The sequence below is a fragment of the Pararge aegeria genome, chromosome 13 (genome assembly GCF_905163445.1).
Source record: "Pararge aegeria chromosome 13, ilParAegt1.1, whole genome shotgun sequence".
Classification (NCBI taxonomy): Eukaryota; Metazoa; Arthropoda; class Insecta; order Lepidoptera; family Nymphalidae; genus Pararge; species Pararge aegeria.
This window is the reverse complement of record NC_053192.1, coordinates 2,093,116-2,114,981: the sequence shown is the minus strand read 5'-3', so window position 1 is coordinate 2,114,981 and position 21,866 is coordinate 2,093,116. Positions and strand designations below refer to the sequence as shown.

General features: G+C 37.3%; 1 protein-coding gene across 1 annotated transcript in view; it reads left to right on the top strand.

Annotated features, from left to right (window-relative positions):
* Positions 1-21,866, top strand: part of LOC120628983 — a 67,416-nt gene that overhangs the window by 32,326 nt on the left and 13,224 nt on the right. Inside the window, exon 3 of the mRNA XM_039897692.1 lies at positions 12,583-12,694. Coding sequence (XP_039753626.1) covers positions 12,583-12,694 — 112 coding nt within the window. The remainder of the gene's footprint in view (positions 1-12,582; positions 12,695-21,866) is intronic.

Sequence of the window (21,866 nt, the reverse complement as noted above, 5' to 3'; positions counted from 1 at the left end):
TGTTCTTTCTAATATATTTATACGCAAGACTTGTTCGTCTGTACAACGATATTCTAAATTTCTGCAAGCACACGAATGGGAGACGTTAGAAATAACTAACGTCTGCAGTTGGGTTAATTTATACCTGATACTTTGGGTTGAGCCACTGGAGGTAAGCGGCCCAGTACCGTGGGCTGTGGAACTCCCTACAAAAGACCTGTGTCCAGCAGTGGACGTCAAATGGTTAACGATAAGGTAATTATTATCCCAAAAATTATTGGTTTTCTTCGGGAAAAGATATAAATATTATCGACAGATATAGTGGGCGCTAAGCTTTAGTGAAATTCGTGCATACTGTAGCAACATAAATTCGTTTAGATGAAACAGTTGAAGCAAAACGCAATAGTTGCACCGCCGCGTGCTGCTAATCTTGTACAGTTGTAAGTTATGGGCCAGACGAACGCTGTTCTGTAGACTCTTGGTCGTGTAAAGGGGTAGTATCGTAGAACTCGTATCGCGTAGAGACTAAAGATAATTCACTGGCGTGCATAGAAGGTTGGCAGATGATACAAAATGAAGAAAATCTTCAGTACGAGTTATAAAAACTTAAGGGCGAGTTTTTTTGTAAATCTTACAAAGCCTATCGTTTGGTTTTTTATAACTCGTACTGCAGATTTTTATCAGTTTATATTATCTACCCGCTTATTGCATACCCTGTATGCCACCGGCTATATCTATATCTCATTTCTATCTTTAATATCTATACACGAGACTTGCCTGTCTGTGGCTTAAAGATTTTTGTAAACGGATATTTGAGAGATGTAATACTTTATAGAAAGTAAAAAAATTAAAATATAAAAATTTCCTGTTAGTCTAAAATCTAATGTTTTGTTAGTACAATATATAAATATATAATATTTATGTATATAATATTCGACACCGACAGGATTTGAACCTGCAACTCTGGAGCTCGCGGACTACATGAGCTCACTCACATAAAGCTCTACCTACTACTTCAAATTATAAAATTGTACGTTTAATCTGAGAGCAACGGTTCTTCGGCTTCTTAAACAATGTAAGGCGGCATTATCTTATGAAGTTACTAGCTGTTGCCCGCGACTTCGTCTGCGTTTGATTTTGTTTTTTGATGAGGCATTCAATTCAGTTCAGTTCAGTTTATAAAAAAAATATAAAGTATTCAGTATCGCTAAGCCTTAAATGAGGGGTTTGTTGCTGTCCGCTGAGGAGTTCTGTCCTATATCTCCAACCACATTCAGATCTACACAGTTTGGGCAAAATTAAACACATATTATAACCTCTATAGTACAAAAGAAATTATTTAAATTGGTTATTATTTGTCGGAGTTATGGTGTAAAATCGCCAAACACTTTCATCCCCTCTCCCAATGGAACGGAGCTTAATGTCGGGATAAAAAGTATCCTATATTACTTCTAACACCTCCAAGAATATTTGTACAAAGTTTCATGAGGATCGGTTAAGTAGTTTTTGCGTGAAAGCGTAACAAACAAACTTACATTGACATTTTTAATATTAGTAGGGTAGGGAAGTAGGGATTTGTTTCCTGTTAGTAGTTATATCTTTCGGTAGGGAAGTGAAAAGAAATTGCACACTTAATCTTACTTCTGCAACGTACGAGAATTACGAGCTTCCTGCTAATTAAATTTTTACTAGTTCAAGTTATAACCCTTGGCGAGGTATACCTCAGTTCACACAGTTGCAGTTCGCAGTTTGAATTTATGGATTTTTTTGACTATTTCTTTGTAGCAAAGCTTTTGTGACAGAGGTCTTCGGGAGATGTACTAACGCCATTTTCTTAGTCTTCATATTTCTTCCGCCAAACAGCTTGTGAAGTGTGTACCATTACCATCGGACGGACTGTCATCTTAATCAACGTCAACTATTAGTATAAAATAATTGCTGCATCATCATCAGCGGTGGCATCCTTATGTGGTTGGTATTCCATCAACACGCACGAAAGGTTTTTCATTCGCGAGGATGTGAAACGCCCTCCTGGCAACTGTGTTACCTGCCACGAATAATTTGGGTACCTTCAAGGCAAGAGTGTATAGGCTTTTTCTGGGCAAGCGTGCTCCAACCTAATTCAAAATTCAAAAATCATTTATTTCAATTAGGCCTAATCTATAAGCACTTATGAAACGTCAAGTCAGTATGTTTGTAGTGACTCTACCACCGGTTCGGCAGGCAGATTCTACTGAGAAGAGCCGGCAAGAAACTCAGCAGATTTCTCTTTTCCAACATCATTTTATAGTTTAACAATCTTTAGAATTTTTCTGTTTTCTGAGAGATGAGAGCGGAGTGGCCTCCTTTCAAGCAGCCCTGTCGTTAAGGAATTCATGAATCGTGTAGTAAACACGATTTGTTAAATGTGTTTTTATATATTGTTTAAACTTAGGTAAAGGTAGATCTAATATTATCTTCAGTATCATGTTATAAAAGCATATACCCATCCCCACAAAGGATTTCTGTACTTTTCTCAGACGATATGCAGATATCACTAACTTATCACCGTGTCTAGTCGACTGTTTTTATCGACTTTTTGTTTGTAATTACTTATGTTTTGTTTAATAAAGATTATATTGTTGAAACTATATTGCGAGGCTGCATTAAGTATACCTATTTCTTTAAATTTTGCACGAAGGGATTCGCGTGATCCAAGTTTATATATCGATCGCACAGCTAATATAGTTTCTATATCAGCAGCTCTGTCCCATAACAAGATCCCATACGAGATTACACCATGGAAGTATGCAAAATAAACAAGCGCTAGCAGTTTCAACATCTGTTAACTGTCTAATTTTTCTGACAGCATAAGCAGCTGAGCTAAGCTTGCCCGCTAGTGTCTCGATATGGGCACCCCACTGTAGCTTACAATCCAAGGTAACTCCTAGAAAAACTGTGGCATTACTTTTTTAGACTAGACCTCATCATTGCTTTCTAACGTTTCTAACGTTAATAAAAAAAAAAAAAACACAACATCAGCTATCAATCAACGTAGTGGCTAATGGAGGCCATTGTTCGCCGCACTCCACTCTCCAGTATCCACTGGTGCATGAGTGCAATGCGTTTATGCCGGGCGTAAATTCGCCAATGTCATTCATTACTCGCATCCATTGATACACCTGAGTACATAATGGATCCGTTATCGAATGTTGAATCTGATTCAGGCTGAAATAATTAATCTGTATGAGATAAGTCTGCGTGGTGACGGATCAGACTCCTTTCTCTTCCCGCGAGTACGATTCGACTTTCGGATGGACACTTGCTGATAACTACCTGAGGGGTTTCTACGGCGTCACCGGGAGCGGGTTACGGTGCCTCCGGCGAGAGCTCGGACCTCGGCTCGGTTCGACGTTAATCTGAATGTTGATAGACTTTTGGACTAATCATTGTGTAGTACAAACGCCCCCGTGACCGTGGTAAGGATTCACGTCCGGATGACGTCAGAAATCGGGGCCCTCATCTTCGCCGGCGAAGACGCTGTGTACTGACGGCTGTATGTTTGTTGCTGTTGGGACACATTGCCGGTAGTTATTTGATCGCAGAGTCGTAAAGGACATCCATCGCCGCCTACGCTCGACGACGGGGGCGTGGGTATAAGTTGACGCCGCGACCACTCGGGGGTTGGGGTGTGCTTCCCGCGAGTACGAGACGACTAGGTGTATATAACGGAGAGCGAACAGCAGCGTCCTCTGTACTAATTCTACCATCTGCGATCACTAAAAAGTCGACCCAGCGTGGTGATTATGGGGAATCGATATCTTTATAGCCAACCGGTGGATCTGACGGCTGCCTAATTAGGTCTTAAAGAAAGAACTTAAATTTAAAAAAAAACATAGTAGATTATCACTAAAACTATTAAAAAATTATTCAATGTAGTTTCTAACAGCGAAATAGTTATATGTTGTTTTGACCACCTTTTTTACCTAAACGGCTGACATACACGTGGTTATTTTAATTTCCAAAACACAATTAAAACGCTTTAATTAAACTTTTGAGCGGTTCAATAAACAATAACAAACTGAGTCCATTGAGGGAAACGCATTAAAAGTATCGGAAAATTTTCCAACACGGCTGTCAGATAACTTGCGATTCAACGTTTTAAAAGCTTTCACGATTTATTGTTTTCAATTCGAATATAATAAGTTTTATCATTCGCTGGCAGTACAATTCGTCATCCAATATCCCCTCAGTACGCTGAAACTTATCCAACAGAATCCAGGCATAACGCAGCACCTCCCCGTTAGGGAGAAGATATAGATACGCAACCCTCTTTTCTCAGGAAAACTACCGGACCACAGGGCCGAAAAAAAAGTTGTCTTACAACCGTTTAAATAATTCGTTGGCAGTGGATTTCGTCATTCCCTCGCTGAAATGGATATAGAATCCAGACAGTTACGTAGGATTTACTGTCTATAGGCGTAAGATATACGCAACTCTATTTACTCTGCCAAGGTACCGAAGATGTACCGAAAAATGTGTTGACTTATAGCTTTTGAAATCATTCGTTGGCAGTGCAATTCGTAATCCAGTGTCGCCTCAGGATGCTTAAACAATTCCGAACTATCCTAGATAGGAAAGTAATGAATCTAGAAAGTAATGCGAACAATCCCCTAAGCATGAAAACATACGCAACCCTACCCTGTTGCGATGCTACAGAGCCAAATAAGATTTTTAGGCCTTACAAAACATAACAAGGCAGTTAGTTTTGTAATCCGGTACCCTTGAAACTAATCCAATAAAATTCTAAAGGTATAGATAGATCACAAGAGGGCTTTGCAATCGAGTTTCATATTCTTTTTATTATTTTATATATTTTTAAGAAAGTACTGAGCCCGGTTTGATAAGATTTTTTATAAACTCAAGAATCGGATCTTTTCCTAACTTTTTAAAATTCTAACTATATTATCACATTACCACAATGCAGGTTCTTTTTTATGTTCACAGGTGTAGTACGCCACCACCGCATTCAATTTCATTTGTGGGCTTTTCAAAGTTTTTTTTTGTAGGTACTTCGTTGATCTGTAAATCTGTAGTAATATGTCTTAATGGATTCCGTTATTATAACAGTGCTTAGTGAAATTACATTTTTGTCACAATAAGGTAATTGCCGTCATTTTTTGAGACTTATGTGAGGGAGAGCTATGTCAAATCCATTACGTGTTGCTCGATGAATATAATCGTGAGTCATTCTAACTTCCCCTCTTCGTTGCGTGAAGAAATGCGATACGAAGGATTAAGGCTGGATTTATTGCTTTCAACCGCCTCTGGTTCCGCATACATTTATTTAATTATTACTTTATTATGCATGCAGAGAATTTTTAATCATATTTTATTTAAATAAGACGCCGTGGTCGTCGGAAAGTTGGTGCTTTGTTTGTCCTAACTCTTTTTATTTTTTCTACTACACAATAGCCCCTGACTGCACCCTCACCTAGTAATGTTAGCGGCCTCAACTGTTAAGTATAGGTACAGCAGATATGTTAAAACCATTGAATTAAGAAAATACAGAACTCTTAATTCAGCCATTATTGCATTCAGTGCATTGTGCTCAAAAATAGTGAAAACGCCCCGCGCGCGTCACAACCTCGGAATGTTAACTCAAAAACTTATCCCATTTTCCCTCATTTTATGTGATGTAGCGGGCCTGCTGGCGTCAGCGGTTTCGCCGAAAGGCTTGTAGGAAAGTTAGTTACCGGCGTCAGTCAGTTGTCCCTCGCCCGCCGCTCACACTATTTCACCTTGTACATTACTTTAATTGTAAAGTTATTAAATATTTAAAGTCACTGTTGTAGCCTTACTTAATCTCCAGTAACATTGATAGGGAACACCGCGCTATACGTAGAAACGTGGGGGTTTATATAGACCAGGGAGACCCCCCCACAGTAAGCGTTAAGAACATTAGAGGTAAAATTATTACTGTCAACTGCTAACAGGAGTGCAGTGACACTCTCACCACTTGTTTTACCCGAGGTAAATTGTCAAAAGTCTATTGGATTTGGATAGTATGAACCCTCATCAACATAAACGTGCGACGACGCATAACGGTGCAATGTCGCGTAGAAACCGATTAGGGGTCATCTTAGACTGCATCAGCACTTGCCACAAGGTAGGGTTTACTTGTCTGGCAAAAAAAAAACATAAAAACCCCAACTCTCGCTTTTTATAGTAATTGTTACCTCACGTTTGGGGCTACAATTAACAGCCATGGGACATGTATTAACAATAGGGTAATGGTTAACATATGTTATGTTGACTGATATAAAGATAAATAAATATTTGTACCACATACTGTGGTATGTGGCGCGATCTATTTGACAAATTAAGACACGCACTTGAGTTGTTGTATGTATAGTTTTATAGAAATTTGCTTGTTAATACTTACGTCTGTTAATTGTAGCCCCGGCCTCCCCTAATTACACCGGCAACCGCGTTCTCCACACCGGAACCCAGCAATGCTGTTTGGCGGCAGAAATAAACATGACGATAGTTCTTCCCCGGACGGTTTACAAAAGGATCTCATCATCACCATAACTTCAACCGATTGACGTCAACTGCTGGACATAGGTCCTTTGTAGGCAGTGGCGTGCACTTCATAAATGCACAAAAGCACTGCATACCCTAAAATTGAAATATAGCCCATTTTAATGCAATTTTCCTGCTGTATGCATACCCTAGTAAGAAACCCAGTGCTCGCCACTGTTTTTAGGGAGTTCCACAAATCCACGGTACTAAGCGGCTAGTTTCCAGCGGCTCCCTCTTTAAACATAGCTCTTTCCATCGCCCGCTAAATATCTCTTGAGCCTTTTTATGAGGGCCGTAGTAAGCGACCATACATAAGTCATCACTGTCATCGCTAAAAGCTCTGCTAAAATCGTCTACGCTTTGTTTGTACGTTAATCTCTCGACATTACCGCTTTCCATCCTGAAATTGGAAAATCCAAACAATGCACCTAGGCTGACGTGTCTCATTATTTCCCTTCAAATCGGCAATCCTGACAAATAGACAGACAGCAGACGTAGGTACATTTTCCGAGAGGGTTCACAGCCCGCTACGCGAAAATCTCTAACTGTGATTAGTATTCCCCTACCCCACACCCCCCCTGTCGTAGGGGCAGTCTGTAAAATGCGTACAATGTGCGGTCGACACCTTTTCCGGTATGAGTCACGAACGTCCAGCGCTTTATTACCATGTTTAGGCTACTGGCAATTAAATATTTTAAGAGGTTATAAAATTAGGAATTTCTAAAATTCACGTAGTTTTGCAGCTCTGTCGAGTGTACTTATAGCCTTAAAACATTAATAAACCTGCTGAAGTTAACTTTATTCTGCGTAAATTATATACAAGTAGGTATATGATAAGATACGTCGGCACGGATACGGCAGAGTAAGATGTCGTGATAGTATAACTGTGACTTTATGAACTTCATATTTTTGTCATGTTCACAAAATAAAGTCTATATAATTCAATCAAGTACTGCATGATCCGCAGCTAACCACTGGTACAGCGAGGCATTTACTTGGACCTTTTTTCACCTTCGGTCCTAAAGTCGGCCATAAAACGCAGGACCTCCTTCTAAAGACCACAGCGTTCACAACTGTGCTACGAGGCAGTTCCCTCCAAAGTTGAACACCCATCCAATTTTCCTCGAAAGACTCATCTAATTATTATCTAAGCTATTTTTCGTTGATGCAACTAAACAACTGCACCCCTTATTATTACGGGTTCAATAAACTGAACCCATGAACACAGGCAGGTTAATGTTGGGCTGTCTATTTTAATGCCGGCAGTATATTATTCACGCTGCGACGCCTATGCGAGACTCGCCTTTTTGTTTTATCGTTCCGTAAATCCACGCCACCATGTAATATGTAGTCAGCCATCATGTTCGTACAGGCTGTGAAAACATCACCTTATCGCCCGCTACCATCGCATCAAATAGTATTATTTAAAAACTTAGCCAGCTTATGAATCAGTTTTCAAACATAGGCTATCGCGACTATTTTTAAAAGTTAACCATCGGAACTCTCAACTTAGAAAAAGGAATGATTTTCTCCTGTTTTTGCAATCATTCGTTGATGATCCGGTCTTATTGGTTATAAATGCATAACCCAACCCAAACTCCAATCGAACCAGTAGTTAACGATATAACACGTTCGACCAAACTGAAACAAAATCAAACAAACTCCTCAGTTTCATGATATTAGTAAATTTAGATTGTTGAAAAGTTCAATATCTGATAATTCTTCGTATAACCGACCCACCCTCATCACAAAACATGACAACGAATGGACGTCCACTGCTGGACATGGGCAGTGGCGTGCACACGAGTTTCTAACCAAGGTATGCTCACTTAAATTTTGCGTAAAATGGCAAAAGTTCTCTTATACGAGCTATATATCAATTTTAGGGTATGCAGTGCGTTTGTGCATGTATGAAGTGCACGCCACTGGACATGGGTATTTTGCGGGAGTTCCAAATACCACGGGCCTGTGCAGCTGGGGCCAGCTTCTCGTTGCAGCTCGTTTAATTTCATTAGCCACCCTCATCATCATCATCATATCAACCCATTTCTGGCCCACTACATGGCACTGGTATCCACTCCACACACAATGAGAAGGGATTAAGGGCTTAGTCCACCACGCTGGTCCAGTGCGGATTGGTGCAATTCACACCTTTTAGAACATTATGGAGAGCTTACAGGCATAAAGGTTTCCTCACGGTATTTTCCTTCATTGTTGAAGCAAGTGATATTTTAAATGCACATAACTTAGAAAAGAGGTGCGTGCCGGGTTTCGAACTCGTCCTTTTGATAGTGAAGTCAAATTCAAATTCTAAATTTCTTTATTCATGTAGGCCTATCACAGGCACTTATGAAGCGTTCATACATATTTGTTTACATAATTGTAAGGGGATGGTGATAACTTCGTTCGCCAACTTAAACCTAAAGCTAGGAGGGTTCCAAACGCGCCCTGGTCTAAGAAGAGCCCACAACAAACTTAGCCGGGTAAATTTTTTTTTGTTATCACCATCTTCCAGTAAATTTATATTAAGCTATTAAGCTATGAAGCTAGAGCAATTCACACCCAAGCTTTTTTATCGTTTAAGTAATCCTCAATATTATAATAGGATTTTTCGTTAAGCTTACGTTTTATATAAACTTTGAACTTATTGAGAGACATCTCAAAGATTTCATTTGGTAATTTGTTATAAAATAATATACATTTGCCCTTGAATGAATTTACAATTTTGTGTAGCCTAGTAAACTGCACAACGAGTTTATTTTTGCTTCTAATATTTATATTGTTACAGTGCATTTTCTTTTTAAATTTTGATATATTTTTATGGACATAAATTAATTTTTCATATATGTACTGACTATGCACCGTCATTATTTTAACTTCTTTAAATTTATCCCTTAATGACTCCCTTGGGGCCATTTTGTATATCGCACGAACAGCCCTTTTCTGCAGGACGAAAATAGAATCTAGAAGAAGTCGAAGTCCTACCCACTGGGTTATCGCCGCCTCCATATATTCCATACGTCATAGGTGTCAGAAGTGGGATGCCTCTATTTGCCCAATGACGCGAGAGACACTATTCGGAACGCAACAGGACAAAAGCCTCGAGGCCACTTCCGATGAGAGGGCTTACGGGCACTCGACGCGCCGCTGAAAATAAACCTTTATTTTTTGTGTCAACTTGCTAGTTTCTGATAAATCTGATTTCATTAGCTTCATGATAATTACCTATTACTCGCCTACTAAAAGTCACGGGTATACTCGCAGGATAAGAAGGGTTGTTAGCAGTCCACCAAGCTGGCGAAGTGCGGATTGGAAGGCTTCACAAGCCATCCAAAACTCTAAGCCGTGCAGGTTTCCTCTCTCAATGCTTTAATTCCATTTCTTAAAAAATACATAACTGTAAAGTAAGAGGGGCGTGCCCAAAAAATTAACCGATGTTATACTACGACTTATTTCACGCTATTCACCCCGCCAAAATCTATTAGCCATCGGTTCTTTTGTCATGCTTTGTAGTACGCCCCGCAACACAATACCGCAGTTCGCAAAATAGCACAACAAATACGGCAAGATAAAAGTGAATTGGAGGTGCGCTATTTATTTTATTCCACTAAAAATTCCGCTACATCGCTTCGCGGCACGTCTTTGTTGGTAGCTAGCCACTGCCGAAGATTCCCACCAGAAATTTGGATACCCTTAATTTTAATATTTTTAGCCTTTAGATAAAGTACTTATGCCCGTTTTCACTAACGACGACCATAGCACTGCCCAGTGGCGTGCATACAGGGTATGCAGATGATGTTAGTAGAGAAAGTCCACAGTACGAGTTATAAAAACTTAAGGGTAGGCCATTTATATCTCGTAACTGCCCAAGTAAGCAACGCCTAATCAAAGAAGATTCCTAAGCAAGCAATATTTTTACGTAATGTATGTAACAAATAAGTTATAATGTTGATTTTCAAATAAACTTTTCATTTTTTTTTTCATTTACCCACATAACCTAACTTGTCTATGATCCTTGCCACATCATCACATCGACCTATTACGGGCCCACTATAGGGCACGCGTGTTCCACAATGAGAAGGGGTTAAGGCTGTTGTACACCACCAGTCCACTGCAGATTGGTGGACTCCACAAACCATTTCAAAATTCAAAAAAATTCAAAAAAAATTCAAAATTCATTTATTTCAAGTAGGCTTAATATAAGCACTTTTGAAACGTCAAGTCTGTCTGTTTGTAGTGATTCTACCACCGGTTCGGAAGGCAGATTCTACCGAGAAGAAGCCGGCAAGAAACTCAGTAGTTGCTCTTTTCCAACATCAACAATTTACATTTTGCATTTTAACATTCATTTTTCTATCTTGTGAGAGCTGAAAGCGGAGCCGGATGCTTCCAAGCAACCTTGTCATTAAAAAATTCATCAATTGTATAGTAACATTGAGAACATTGAGAACATCAGAGTAACATTGAGAACATTATGGAGAACTATCAGGTATGCAGGTTTCCTCACGATGTTTTCCCTCACCGTTGAAGCAAGTGATATTTTAATTGATTAAAACGCACATGACTTGGAAAAGTTAGAGGTGGGATTCGAACTCATTTAATCTAAAATATTTTTCATTATTCGTATGGATTGATTTAGTCTAATACATTGAATTAGGTGCACGTATAGGTACGTACCGGCCTTGCGGTGCCGTCGCCTTGAACGGCGATCAATATGGGCCGCAGGGCGCTGGAACTACACCAAAATATTAAGAGGCTAGCACAGGGTATAACTCTTTTTCTTAGATTTGATAATAGTACTCCTGTGTAAGAATAAGAAACTAGGAAGCGGTTTATAAGCCTCACAGGCTAGTAGCGTGATATTCTTAAAAAAACGACGGTCAATTTGAAAATAAGAGGAAAGAGGCTCCCTGTCCTCCTAAAACAATGTCATTAACATCCCTTCTAATATTATAAATGTCAATGTAAGTTTGTTTGTTACGCTTTCACGCAAAAACTATCCTCATAAAACTTTGTACACACATTCTTGAAAGTGTTAGAAGTAATTTAGGATACTTTTTATCCCGACATTAAGCTCGGTTCTTTTGAGAGAAGGGATGAGTGTGCCCAAACTTTGTTTGGAGATAGAGGACAGAACTCCTCAGCGGACAGCAGCAAACCCCTCATTTAAGGCTTAGCGATACTGAATACTTAAATTTTTTATTGAACTAAAACTAAATTTAATGCCAATTCAAAATACAAACGCAGACGAAGTCGCGGGCAACAGCTAGTCATTATATAAACCACTACAGGGCACGGGTGTCCTCCCACAATAAGAAGGGGTTTATTTATTTATTTTATACTAGCTGTCCCGGTGAACTTCGTACCGCGGATCATTTTTTTTTTTTTATGATGAATGTTATATTTTAGTACTTATTTACAAGAGAAATCCAACAAATCAAATATCATAAAAAAATTGTCCAGCCGTTCTTGAGTTATAAATGGTGTAACTAACACAACCTTCTTTTATATATATATAGATTTATACACTTTATTTGTACACCACAAATCTAAAAAAAAAACAATGGACACAACAAGAAGAACTTAAAAAGTAGGATACAAAGGAGGGCCTTGCCTCTTGCCTGAAAGAGATCGCTTAGCAGCGATCTCTTTCAGGCAACCTTAGGATTAGAAAAACCAAGGGAAACAGATTAGTGGGGTTCCAGATGTTTTAGTCCACCAACTTGGCCCAGTCGTTTGTGGTTACATTCACACACCTTAAAGAACATTATGGAGAACACAGTGGCATGCAGGTTTCCTCACGATGTTTTCCTTCAACGTTGAAGCAAGTGATTTTTTAATTGCTTTAACAATGTCACTGAAATGTATTTCCCTCAGCTATTTTTTTTTAGAATATCTATTTTTTTTTTATCGATAATTGGCTAGGGAAGTAAGTCCAGGATAACCATTTATAAGTCAGCAGTCCGCTCGCCACTGCGCCGTCTCGTCATTTGCGACTCCATTATATCACTGGAAAATAACATGGTGTACTTGTTACAGCAAGATGGCAGCATAGAACTGACCCGCGTGGCAGTTGACGACGAAGGCCTGTACGAGTGTAGCGTGGAGAACGAGACAGCGTACATCGACAGGGTCAATCTCACAGTCAGAAGTGAGTAAATTATTACTTCTATTAAATCTTACATTATGTACCAAGTGTAAGACGGCATTCGAACGATGTATTTGTAACAACTACTTACTACTTTATTTAATACTAGCTTTTGCCCGCGGCTTCGCTCACGTTAAGTTTTATTTTTGATTTGTTACTACAAAGGGTTAAAAAAAGGTCTTGCTGCTTATAGAAAAATATGAACGGAAATTACTTAGAAAATCAGAAACTTTCATATAAATTTTGATCCCCTATGAAATACGTATTTCTTTATTATAAATCGAAAACCTAAAATCAAAGTTTAATTGATGTAGCTTGAAAAATAAATTGATAAATGAAGAATTTTTTACAAACTTTCATCCCATATTTAACCCTGATGGAATTTAAAAAAATCCTTTCCTAGCGGACGCCTACGTTGTAATAACTATCTGTGTGCAAAATTTCAGCCCAATCCGTCAAGTGGTTCGAGCTGTGTGTTGATAGATCAGTCAATCAGTCAGTCAGTCAGTGACCTTTTATATATTTTGATAATATACAAGTTATCAGCTGCTCAATAAATATTTTACGCAAAAAGGGTAGGTTAGGTATACTTTCGAAAATTTGTGCAGTTATGCTGATAATGCGTTTGGTGAAAATAATTGGTCATATACAATTACCAATCAAGTAATCGGTGAGTACTAAAGCAAAAATGATAACTTTTAGTTTTTTAATCGATGAAGTGCGTTTGAAATAAAAAAAATTATTTTCTAAGATTACGTTGACGAAACAGAGACAACTATTGCAATATCCTGTACAACCAATAGCTTGGACATGGTAATTATTAATGATATTATCACTCGCGTTTAGATGTAATTAATGTTTTAAAAGATAAATTTAATTAAAACAAAAAAATTAGGGATTTTTCATAAAATAAACTTCTTTCTAAAAATATAAGATAAAATTAAATTTATATTTAAAAAAAAATGAATTAAAATAAAACGATAATTGTAAATAAGAAATGTGAATAATAAATGATTAAATGTAGATTAAAATTGTAGCTATATTTAATTAAAAATCGATTAAAATAATTTCTCAGCTTGAAATGACAGCTTAATTTATGTTATTTTTATTTATAAATAATAAAGACAAAAACAGGTTATATTGATAAAAAAAAATCTATTTCAGTTTCATACTCTATATTTAATAGAAGTGTGAAGTTGTTTACTCAAAACCTATTATGTCATTATTACTTTATAAAACTATTTACACTGTAACTTATAATTAATCTTACTTAAATTTGTATTGTTTATCGAAATTATTACTTACGAATATGATGGTGATATTTAATAACATGGACATCATATTTACATTCTCCGTGGAAAAATACATGGTCATACCAATTTTTATGACAATCGGTTGAACGGGGCGGAAGTCGATACTTGACAGCGCCGCCTGGTGGGGAGTTACATCAATGGACATAGCATGTTCGTTTTCTCCGAGGAAAAATACATGGTCATACCAATTTTTATGACAATCGGTTGAACGGGGCGGAAGTCGATACTTGACAGCGCCGCCTGGTGGGGAGTTACATCAATGGACATAGCATGTTCGTTTTCTCCGTGGAAAAATACATGGTCATACCAATTTTTATGACAATCGGTTGAACGGGGCGGAAGTCGATACTTGACAGCGCCGCCTGGTGGGGAGTTACATCAATGGACATAGCATGTTCGTTTTCTCCGTGGAAAAATACATGGTCATACCAATTTTTATGACAATCGGTTGATCGGGGCGGAAGTCGATACTTGACAGCGCCGCCTGGTGGGGAGTTACATCAATGGGCATAGCATATAAACCTTCTCCGTGAAAAAATACATAAGCATACCAATTTTCATAATGACAAACATCCTCTTTTATATATATAGATTATTTCTTTATTTATTCATAAGACACAAGCAATAAATTGTAACTATGTACATTCATAAAAAAATTAAATTATGTGTTAGAATTACAAATTCTGTCTAATGCCATTATAATGATCAATTATAGGTTTACACAGCATTATTAAAGTAAGTATTAAACTAAAAACTATTAAAAATAATAATGTAAATAAGAATTTAAGTAATCCGATCATACTCGTATGTAGATCAATCTTCACCGGCATCGTAAGAACACTATGCATTTACTTACCCGTCAATTACCCGTAGATAAAATTGTTACACATAGTTTTCCACTCGCGAACATCTGTCGTTACATAAGCCCGTTCGTCACGTAAAATCAATTCACACACGAAACAATGCATCGTCAATTAGTTCAGTTCTGATCTGACACTAGTTAGGAGAGACGTTTCGCATCCGCCCCTATGGGACCTGATCGGGGGTTTCTTTTATTGGATAGAAGCAAATCATTACTTTAGGGTAGTCCACGATAAAAAATTAACCCTTTTAAATGCTTTTTATACTACTAGATGTTGCCCGCTTCCTTCGCCCGTGTTTATTGTGTTTTACAGAGAACCGTTTTTTTTCCAGGGATAAGATTATTTTTTTTAATATTTCTCTACAAGTTGGCCCTTGACTGCAATCTCAGCGGGTGGTAAGTCATGATGCAGTTTAAGATGGTAACGGGCTAACCTGTTAGGGAGTATGGTAGTCATACTCCTAATCGGTGCGACATCGCACCGCCACGGCCAAAACCTCCGTCCAGACCAGACCATCGAAAATTTAGAAATTATAAATTCCCAAATTTCCTACGTTACTTATCCGTCCTTTTCAACTAACTCTTTGACAAAAATCAAGTTGATTGGTTAATTAGGCAGTGAAGGAAGGATCCACAGACAAACATTTTTTTCAGATTTTATGTGCTCACAAAACTTCGCATTTCGCTACTTATGTAATGTCTCTGTAATGTCACATTGCGGGGATAGCCAAGTGGGTCCAGTCCTTCGACTTCACTTTCGGGGGCGTAAGTTCAAATGAAACCTCGTTACTTTTCTCAGTTATGTGCGGTTTAAGCAATTAAAAAAATCTGCATTGCTGAGAAGTTCTCTATAATGTTCTCAAAGGTACGTCAAGTCCACCAATCCGCACTGGGCCAGCGTGGTGGACTACGGCCTTAATCCCCTCTCATTGTAGGAGGAGACCAGTCCCCAGTAGTAGGCCGGTAATGGGTTGATATGATGTTATGCCTCGGGGAAAAAATTATCCAATGATTGTGTCTATCAGGATGCAATTTGGTAATGAAAGTTGATATTTTAATTGTAAACGCTAAAATTTAAAACAAACAAACAAAAAATGTTTCCGCTTTATAATATTACCTACTATGAGGAATATAAAATATATATACATTTAAAATTTAGAAATCCCCAAATATTCAATACCGTGTATATTATTCTACTAGTCAAGCTCTTTTATTTGATACCAATATAGAGAGAGTGTGATAAAAATATGGTATTTTGTCGCGGCGGATCATCGGCCCGATTTTTATCACACCTAATTCACACTCCAATTGACCTGTCAAACAAAATCAAAATTGGTCCATCCGTTCGGGAAACACAATGCCACCAATAGATACGCAGATACAGACTAGTGTTGCCCAAATGCAAGAACAAGACGTGACTTAGCCAGTCTTGGTCTTGGTCTTGCGCCAATACACCTGGTCTTGGTCTTGGTCTTGGTCTTGCGCTCCCAGTCTTGGTCTTGGTCTTGGTCTTGCAGCAAGAGTCTTGCAAGTCTTGCAATTACCTATTAGTCTATTACTATTTATTAAAGTTTACTTTAAATCTTAGAAAAACGTATTAGAATTGGAACATTGTGAGCTTGAATTAACATAGCCATAGTAAAGATCAAGCAGATTAATAAATAACTGAAGATTTGATAAGAAATTCGAAAAATCAACTGACCGTCGTTTTCCATGGAAGTAACTGTTTCTTAATAAACATTTATGATTTATAAGCTTACATTTGCTAAAACATGTAAAAAAACAAATTAATTACAATAACTTGACTGTATTTTAAAGAACAATACTTATCTGTCTAGAAAGAGATTGAACCCTCAACTTATAAGAAATTTAATAAAAGAGTTTTACGATTTATCATTTATTTGAATAAAAAATAAAATACAACACAAATCAACAGCTTTATCATTAGGTTATGATACTTTATATCAATTCTTTTGACCAAGAATTAATACAAAGTAACCATCTGGCTGACTCATCACTTAACCTATTTCTATGTTTTCTAATTACTAATGATGCTTTAGAAAATAACCTCTCAGCAGGTACTGAAGTTGCAGGTATTGAGAGAAAATCACGGGCCATTTTCGATAAAATCGGATACTCTGTCTCATGCGTCCTCCACCAATCTAAAATCACCAATCTGAAACTTATTTATTCTTTGGAACACCTGTAGGTACTCTTAAAATTCGAAATTATTTTGCATGAATAGTGTCAAATGTTATGATTTCGGCGCGGCGGCAACGATTGTTTTAGATTTCAAAAGAAGCCGCCGGCGCGTGTATCATAACCATGTACTTCCGAAAAGCGGCAAATTTCTTTGAGAAGTAAGTACAAAACCTTTGATGCCGCATTATCAAAGTGCCGATGGTTAAAACATAACTATGCATGCACTCAGTTTGATTTTAATAGATATTTTTTTATTCGCTATGTTTATGGTATTAGTCGTAATGCGCATAGGTCCAGTTTTTCATATTCTTTGATATAGTTTTTTGCGTCTCATAGAATTCCTAAGCGTACCTACCTACCTATACACCGAACTGTTACACCTAACTACTCCGTGAAATAGCGCTAAGTCCTAGCTGCAAGACGCAAGAGTCTTGCAGGCTATGTCTTGTTCTTGCTCAAGTCTTGCACGGTCAGTCTTGGTCTTGGTCTTGCTAAAAATACGCGGTCTTGTTCTTGGTCTTGGTCTTGCAAAAACGCAAGAACAAGACCAAGACTGCAAGACCAAGACTGAATTTGGGCAACACTAATACAGACACGTCAATTCACGTCACAGAAGGTTAATAACAACGAAAAAGGTAGAGGTGCATCATGCATGCCGGGAATCGAACTCGGTCACCCCGAAATGGAGGCCGAAGCTCTAACTATTAGTCTTTCTAACGATCAGTGAATTTTGCCATCCGGGGACACTATTATATGGTATTAGTATTTTTTTGCTTAGCCAGCGCAATATTTCGTAATGTACCATTAGTATCTAGCGGCAGAGACCTAGATGCGAGTGCAGCGAGCGGTCCGCAGTAATGACAGTCATTATGCGGCCTTCGCGGCGCTCGCCTGCTCGTCTTCGCGTACAATACGGCAAGTGGGGTGGCCATGACTCACTGAAAATCACAACACTCCTATAAATGATATTGACGGCCGAGTGGCGCAATGGGCAGCAACCCTGCTTTCTGAGTCCAAGATCGTGGGTTCGATTCCCACAACTGCAAAATGCTTACGTGATGTACATGAATGTTTTTCAGTGTCTGGGTGTTTATCTGTATATTATAAGTATTTATGTGTATTATATTCATAAAAAAATATTCATCAGCTATCTTAGTACTCATAACACAAGCTACTTGGGGCTAGATGGCGATGTGTGTATTGTCGTAGTATATTTATTTATAATGATAACCTGTTCGGTACAAACAAACATAAGAGGCGCCTATGTGATGACATTGTCTCCAATGTAGAAGGAAAAAGCAAAACCCAAGTTACAATTACCATTTTATATTTTATTTGTTTTATATATAGTTCTTTGGCCATTATAATAATAAAAAATAAATACACTCCGACACACATCCCCATCTAGCCCCAAAGTAAGCGTAGCTTGTGTTATGGGTACTAAGATGACTGATGAATATTTCTATAAATAAACACTCAGACACCGAAAAATATTCTTTAAATAATAGTTTTTGAGTAAACCACTGCCATAGTTTTTACTGGAAGAAATCGGATACATCCCTAACATCACATTTTAAATTAAAATTATGTGACTCCTGTCACTTTATTAGGTACGCGCCGCGTAGCGAAGGTACTATGCGTGTGTCGGTCTTTTAACTTCAATACGGTTGTCATAAGTAATAAACACTGAGAATGATTTGAATTCGTTCGTACGGAAAAATAAATATGCTTATTAAATGAAAAATAAATATATTTTGATTTAATATTTTTACAGGTTGATTCCTTATGAAATATACTTATGCATCCTTCAATATTTTTTCGTTATTCGGGTACACGTTGTATAAAAGAAATGTATTAAAGAAAAAAGAATGATAGTCCAAAGTATATTAACTTTTCATTATACATAGTTTCATTTAATAAATACCACGTTATAAAGAATCAGGGTGCGCCTACTGGGTATAATGACGGAGGCAATTGACTAGATCGTCCCCAGTGTCACGCTGGGATTACAATGTAGCTAAATGACAAAATTATTTACTATGAATTGATTTTATAATGCACTGCGTTTTAAACTCTTTTTAAGTTAGGTATTTATAGGCCATAATAAAAATTATATATGCGTAATATTTATTTGTTTCCTCCCTTATGAGAAACCAATCAACATGGTTTATGGCATAGAGTGAGCTGAAAGGACGTAGAGTAACTTAAGCTACTCTTTATTCCAGGAGAACAAAGGGTTCCTACGGGATTTGTAAAAAACTTATTGCAAATTTGTTGAAGAATGAAAAAAAAGGTGTGTGAACTTATTTACACGCGTTAGAAGTTATACTTCTTTGGCGTAACAAGATGCAAATCTTTTCAAAAAAAATATTTTACGCCTTTATAGATAAAACGACACTAACAATAGAAAAAAGGTATTTAGTACATTATAACGCATTATCTAGTTATCTTATTCTCAAACCACAAATATACACTGAACATTAAAATTTGAGATTTTTGTACAATTGAATCAATTAAATCACCGGAATAAGCCCGCAGACTATGAAAATTTCGTGTGAACACTGTCAAACTTAATACTTCAGGGTGGTTTTTTGGTAGAAAGTGAGCCGCCGGGCGATGTATTCCCTTACCACCTTCATCCTGTAATCGTGTTACCATGTACGCGAGCATTTTATTACATCGTATCACATCGTATTTCAAGCCCATGATTTTTTCCTAACGCCGCTAAAGAAGTATAACTTCAATATGGATGGGTTAATTGTTTAAAATACGGCTTCTACGGAAGCCGTACTCTTATGCCATCTCAGTTTATCATCAGCGCATTTTTTCTTACCTGTCTCAAATAATATAAAATAAATAGCTTAATAAACTTTATTACAGTCCATTTTAAACCCCGATGTTATAAGTTTAGCATCCCAAAGTTTTTTTAACTAATAGTTTATTTTATGATATCTTTATTATATGTATATATTACATATGTATATTTAGGTATATACGCAAATATATATGTTTTTTATATGCACCGATATATGTTTATTTATATACAGTCAAAACATATAATAGTGTATTTTATGATATGTTTATTATATTTATATATTATATATGTATATATAGGTATATATGCAAATAAATATGTTTATTTATATGCACCACTTAATTCTCTTCTTGAGCTGTGTTTAACGCCCTTGGTTGCCTATATGTATATGTGGTGTATAATAAAAGTGTATTCTTTCATTCATTGTTACATAAAGTAAATTGTAAGTCCGAAAATATGTAGAAGCATTAAAACTTGAAAACCAGAGGCGTCTGCCAAAAACTGTTTAAGACAAAGAGACAAACAGAGAGTATTCGAGAGCCCATTCTAGCGCCTCAAGTTTATCAACATACTTAAGAGTTAAAACAAAAGAGAAGACTTCATTTACTGTGTTTTAGACTTCAATGCTAATTTTTAACCATGATGACGACCGCCACGGTGAAGTGGTTAGCGCTGTGGTATTATAATTTAAGGCCCCGGGTTCGATCTCATTCTCGGATCTCGGATTTTGGGAATTTATAATTTCAAATTATTGTCTACACTGGTCAGGTGGGTTCCGTCCTACCGACAAAGACGTGACGCTAAGCGATTTTTCGTTTTTTTGAAGTTATGCTTCTTTTGGCGCGATGGAGAAAAATGATGAGAGTGAATTTTTACGATATGCGCGCACACTGACACCTGAATTCTACATCGTAAAGTTAGTTCTAGGTTCGTAACAGTACATACAGTGTGATTAAATAAATATTATTACGTGAATAAAACCTTTTTATTTAAATAAAATCTTTTTGATTAATTTTAATATTTATCGTTAATCACTATTGCATTTTAGTTATTTTTTTCCATATGCCAAAGAAGTATTACTCTTGATGGTAGCGAGCTAACCTGTCAGAGAGTAGTGCAGTTATATTTAACCAATAAACATCGTGCCAGTTAGATGATATGATGACGACCGTCCTGGCGCATCGGTGAGCGCTATGGTTTTAAGCTGGAGGTCCCGAGTTCCATTCCCGGCACGAACCATATTGGAATTTAACCGCGTACCATCTTAGACTGTATCATCACTTAACACCAGGTATGATCGCAGTCAATGGATAACTTGTGGAAAGAAAATAAACGGCAACTGTATTACGAAACAAAGCCAAAGTCTTAATTCGTTAGCGTTAGCTTATGTGTGATTGAGTATCCTCTTCTTCTCTAGGTTAAATTTTTTTACAATTTAATGGCTTTTTGTCATACTTGACTGACTGACGTCTTAATACCACTGGCCTCACCTCTTGTTACAGTCTTGGCCTACCGCCATATAACAACTAACATGGTCTGTAGCCTGTATTGGATAGAAGCAGGCGTTACTTTTGCTATTTATATTATGAAAATTAAGCTTAATTTGCGAAAAGCAGGAGAATCTGAATGGTGTAATTTATAATATCTTCAATCCTTATACTCTGACAATTACTCTAACAATTATTCATTGTAAAGTCAACATCTCTTGAGGAGTGAAACGTGCGTAGAGGGTACATTGCCGAAGATCTGTTTGGTTTGGATTATACCCATATAAAAAATGTTCACAAGTTTTGTTGAACTGAAACTTCTTTAGGCGCGAATAGGGAGCAACTCAGATTTTTTTCTGACAGAAGACTTGTGTGTAGTTTCCGCTAAGTAAAAATAAAAAAATTGGATTTGTCATAAACTCCACGTTTCTTGACTTATACGCCAGCTAGTGGCAAATATCCTTATCAATTAGGATTATTTATTTCCAATATTTTC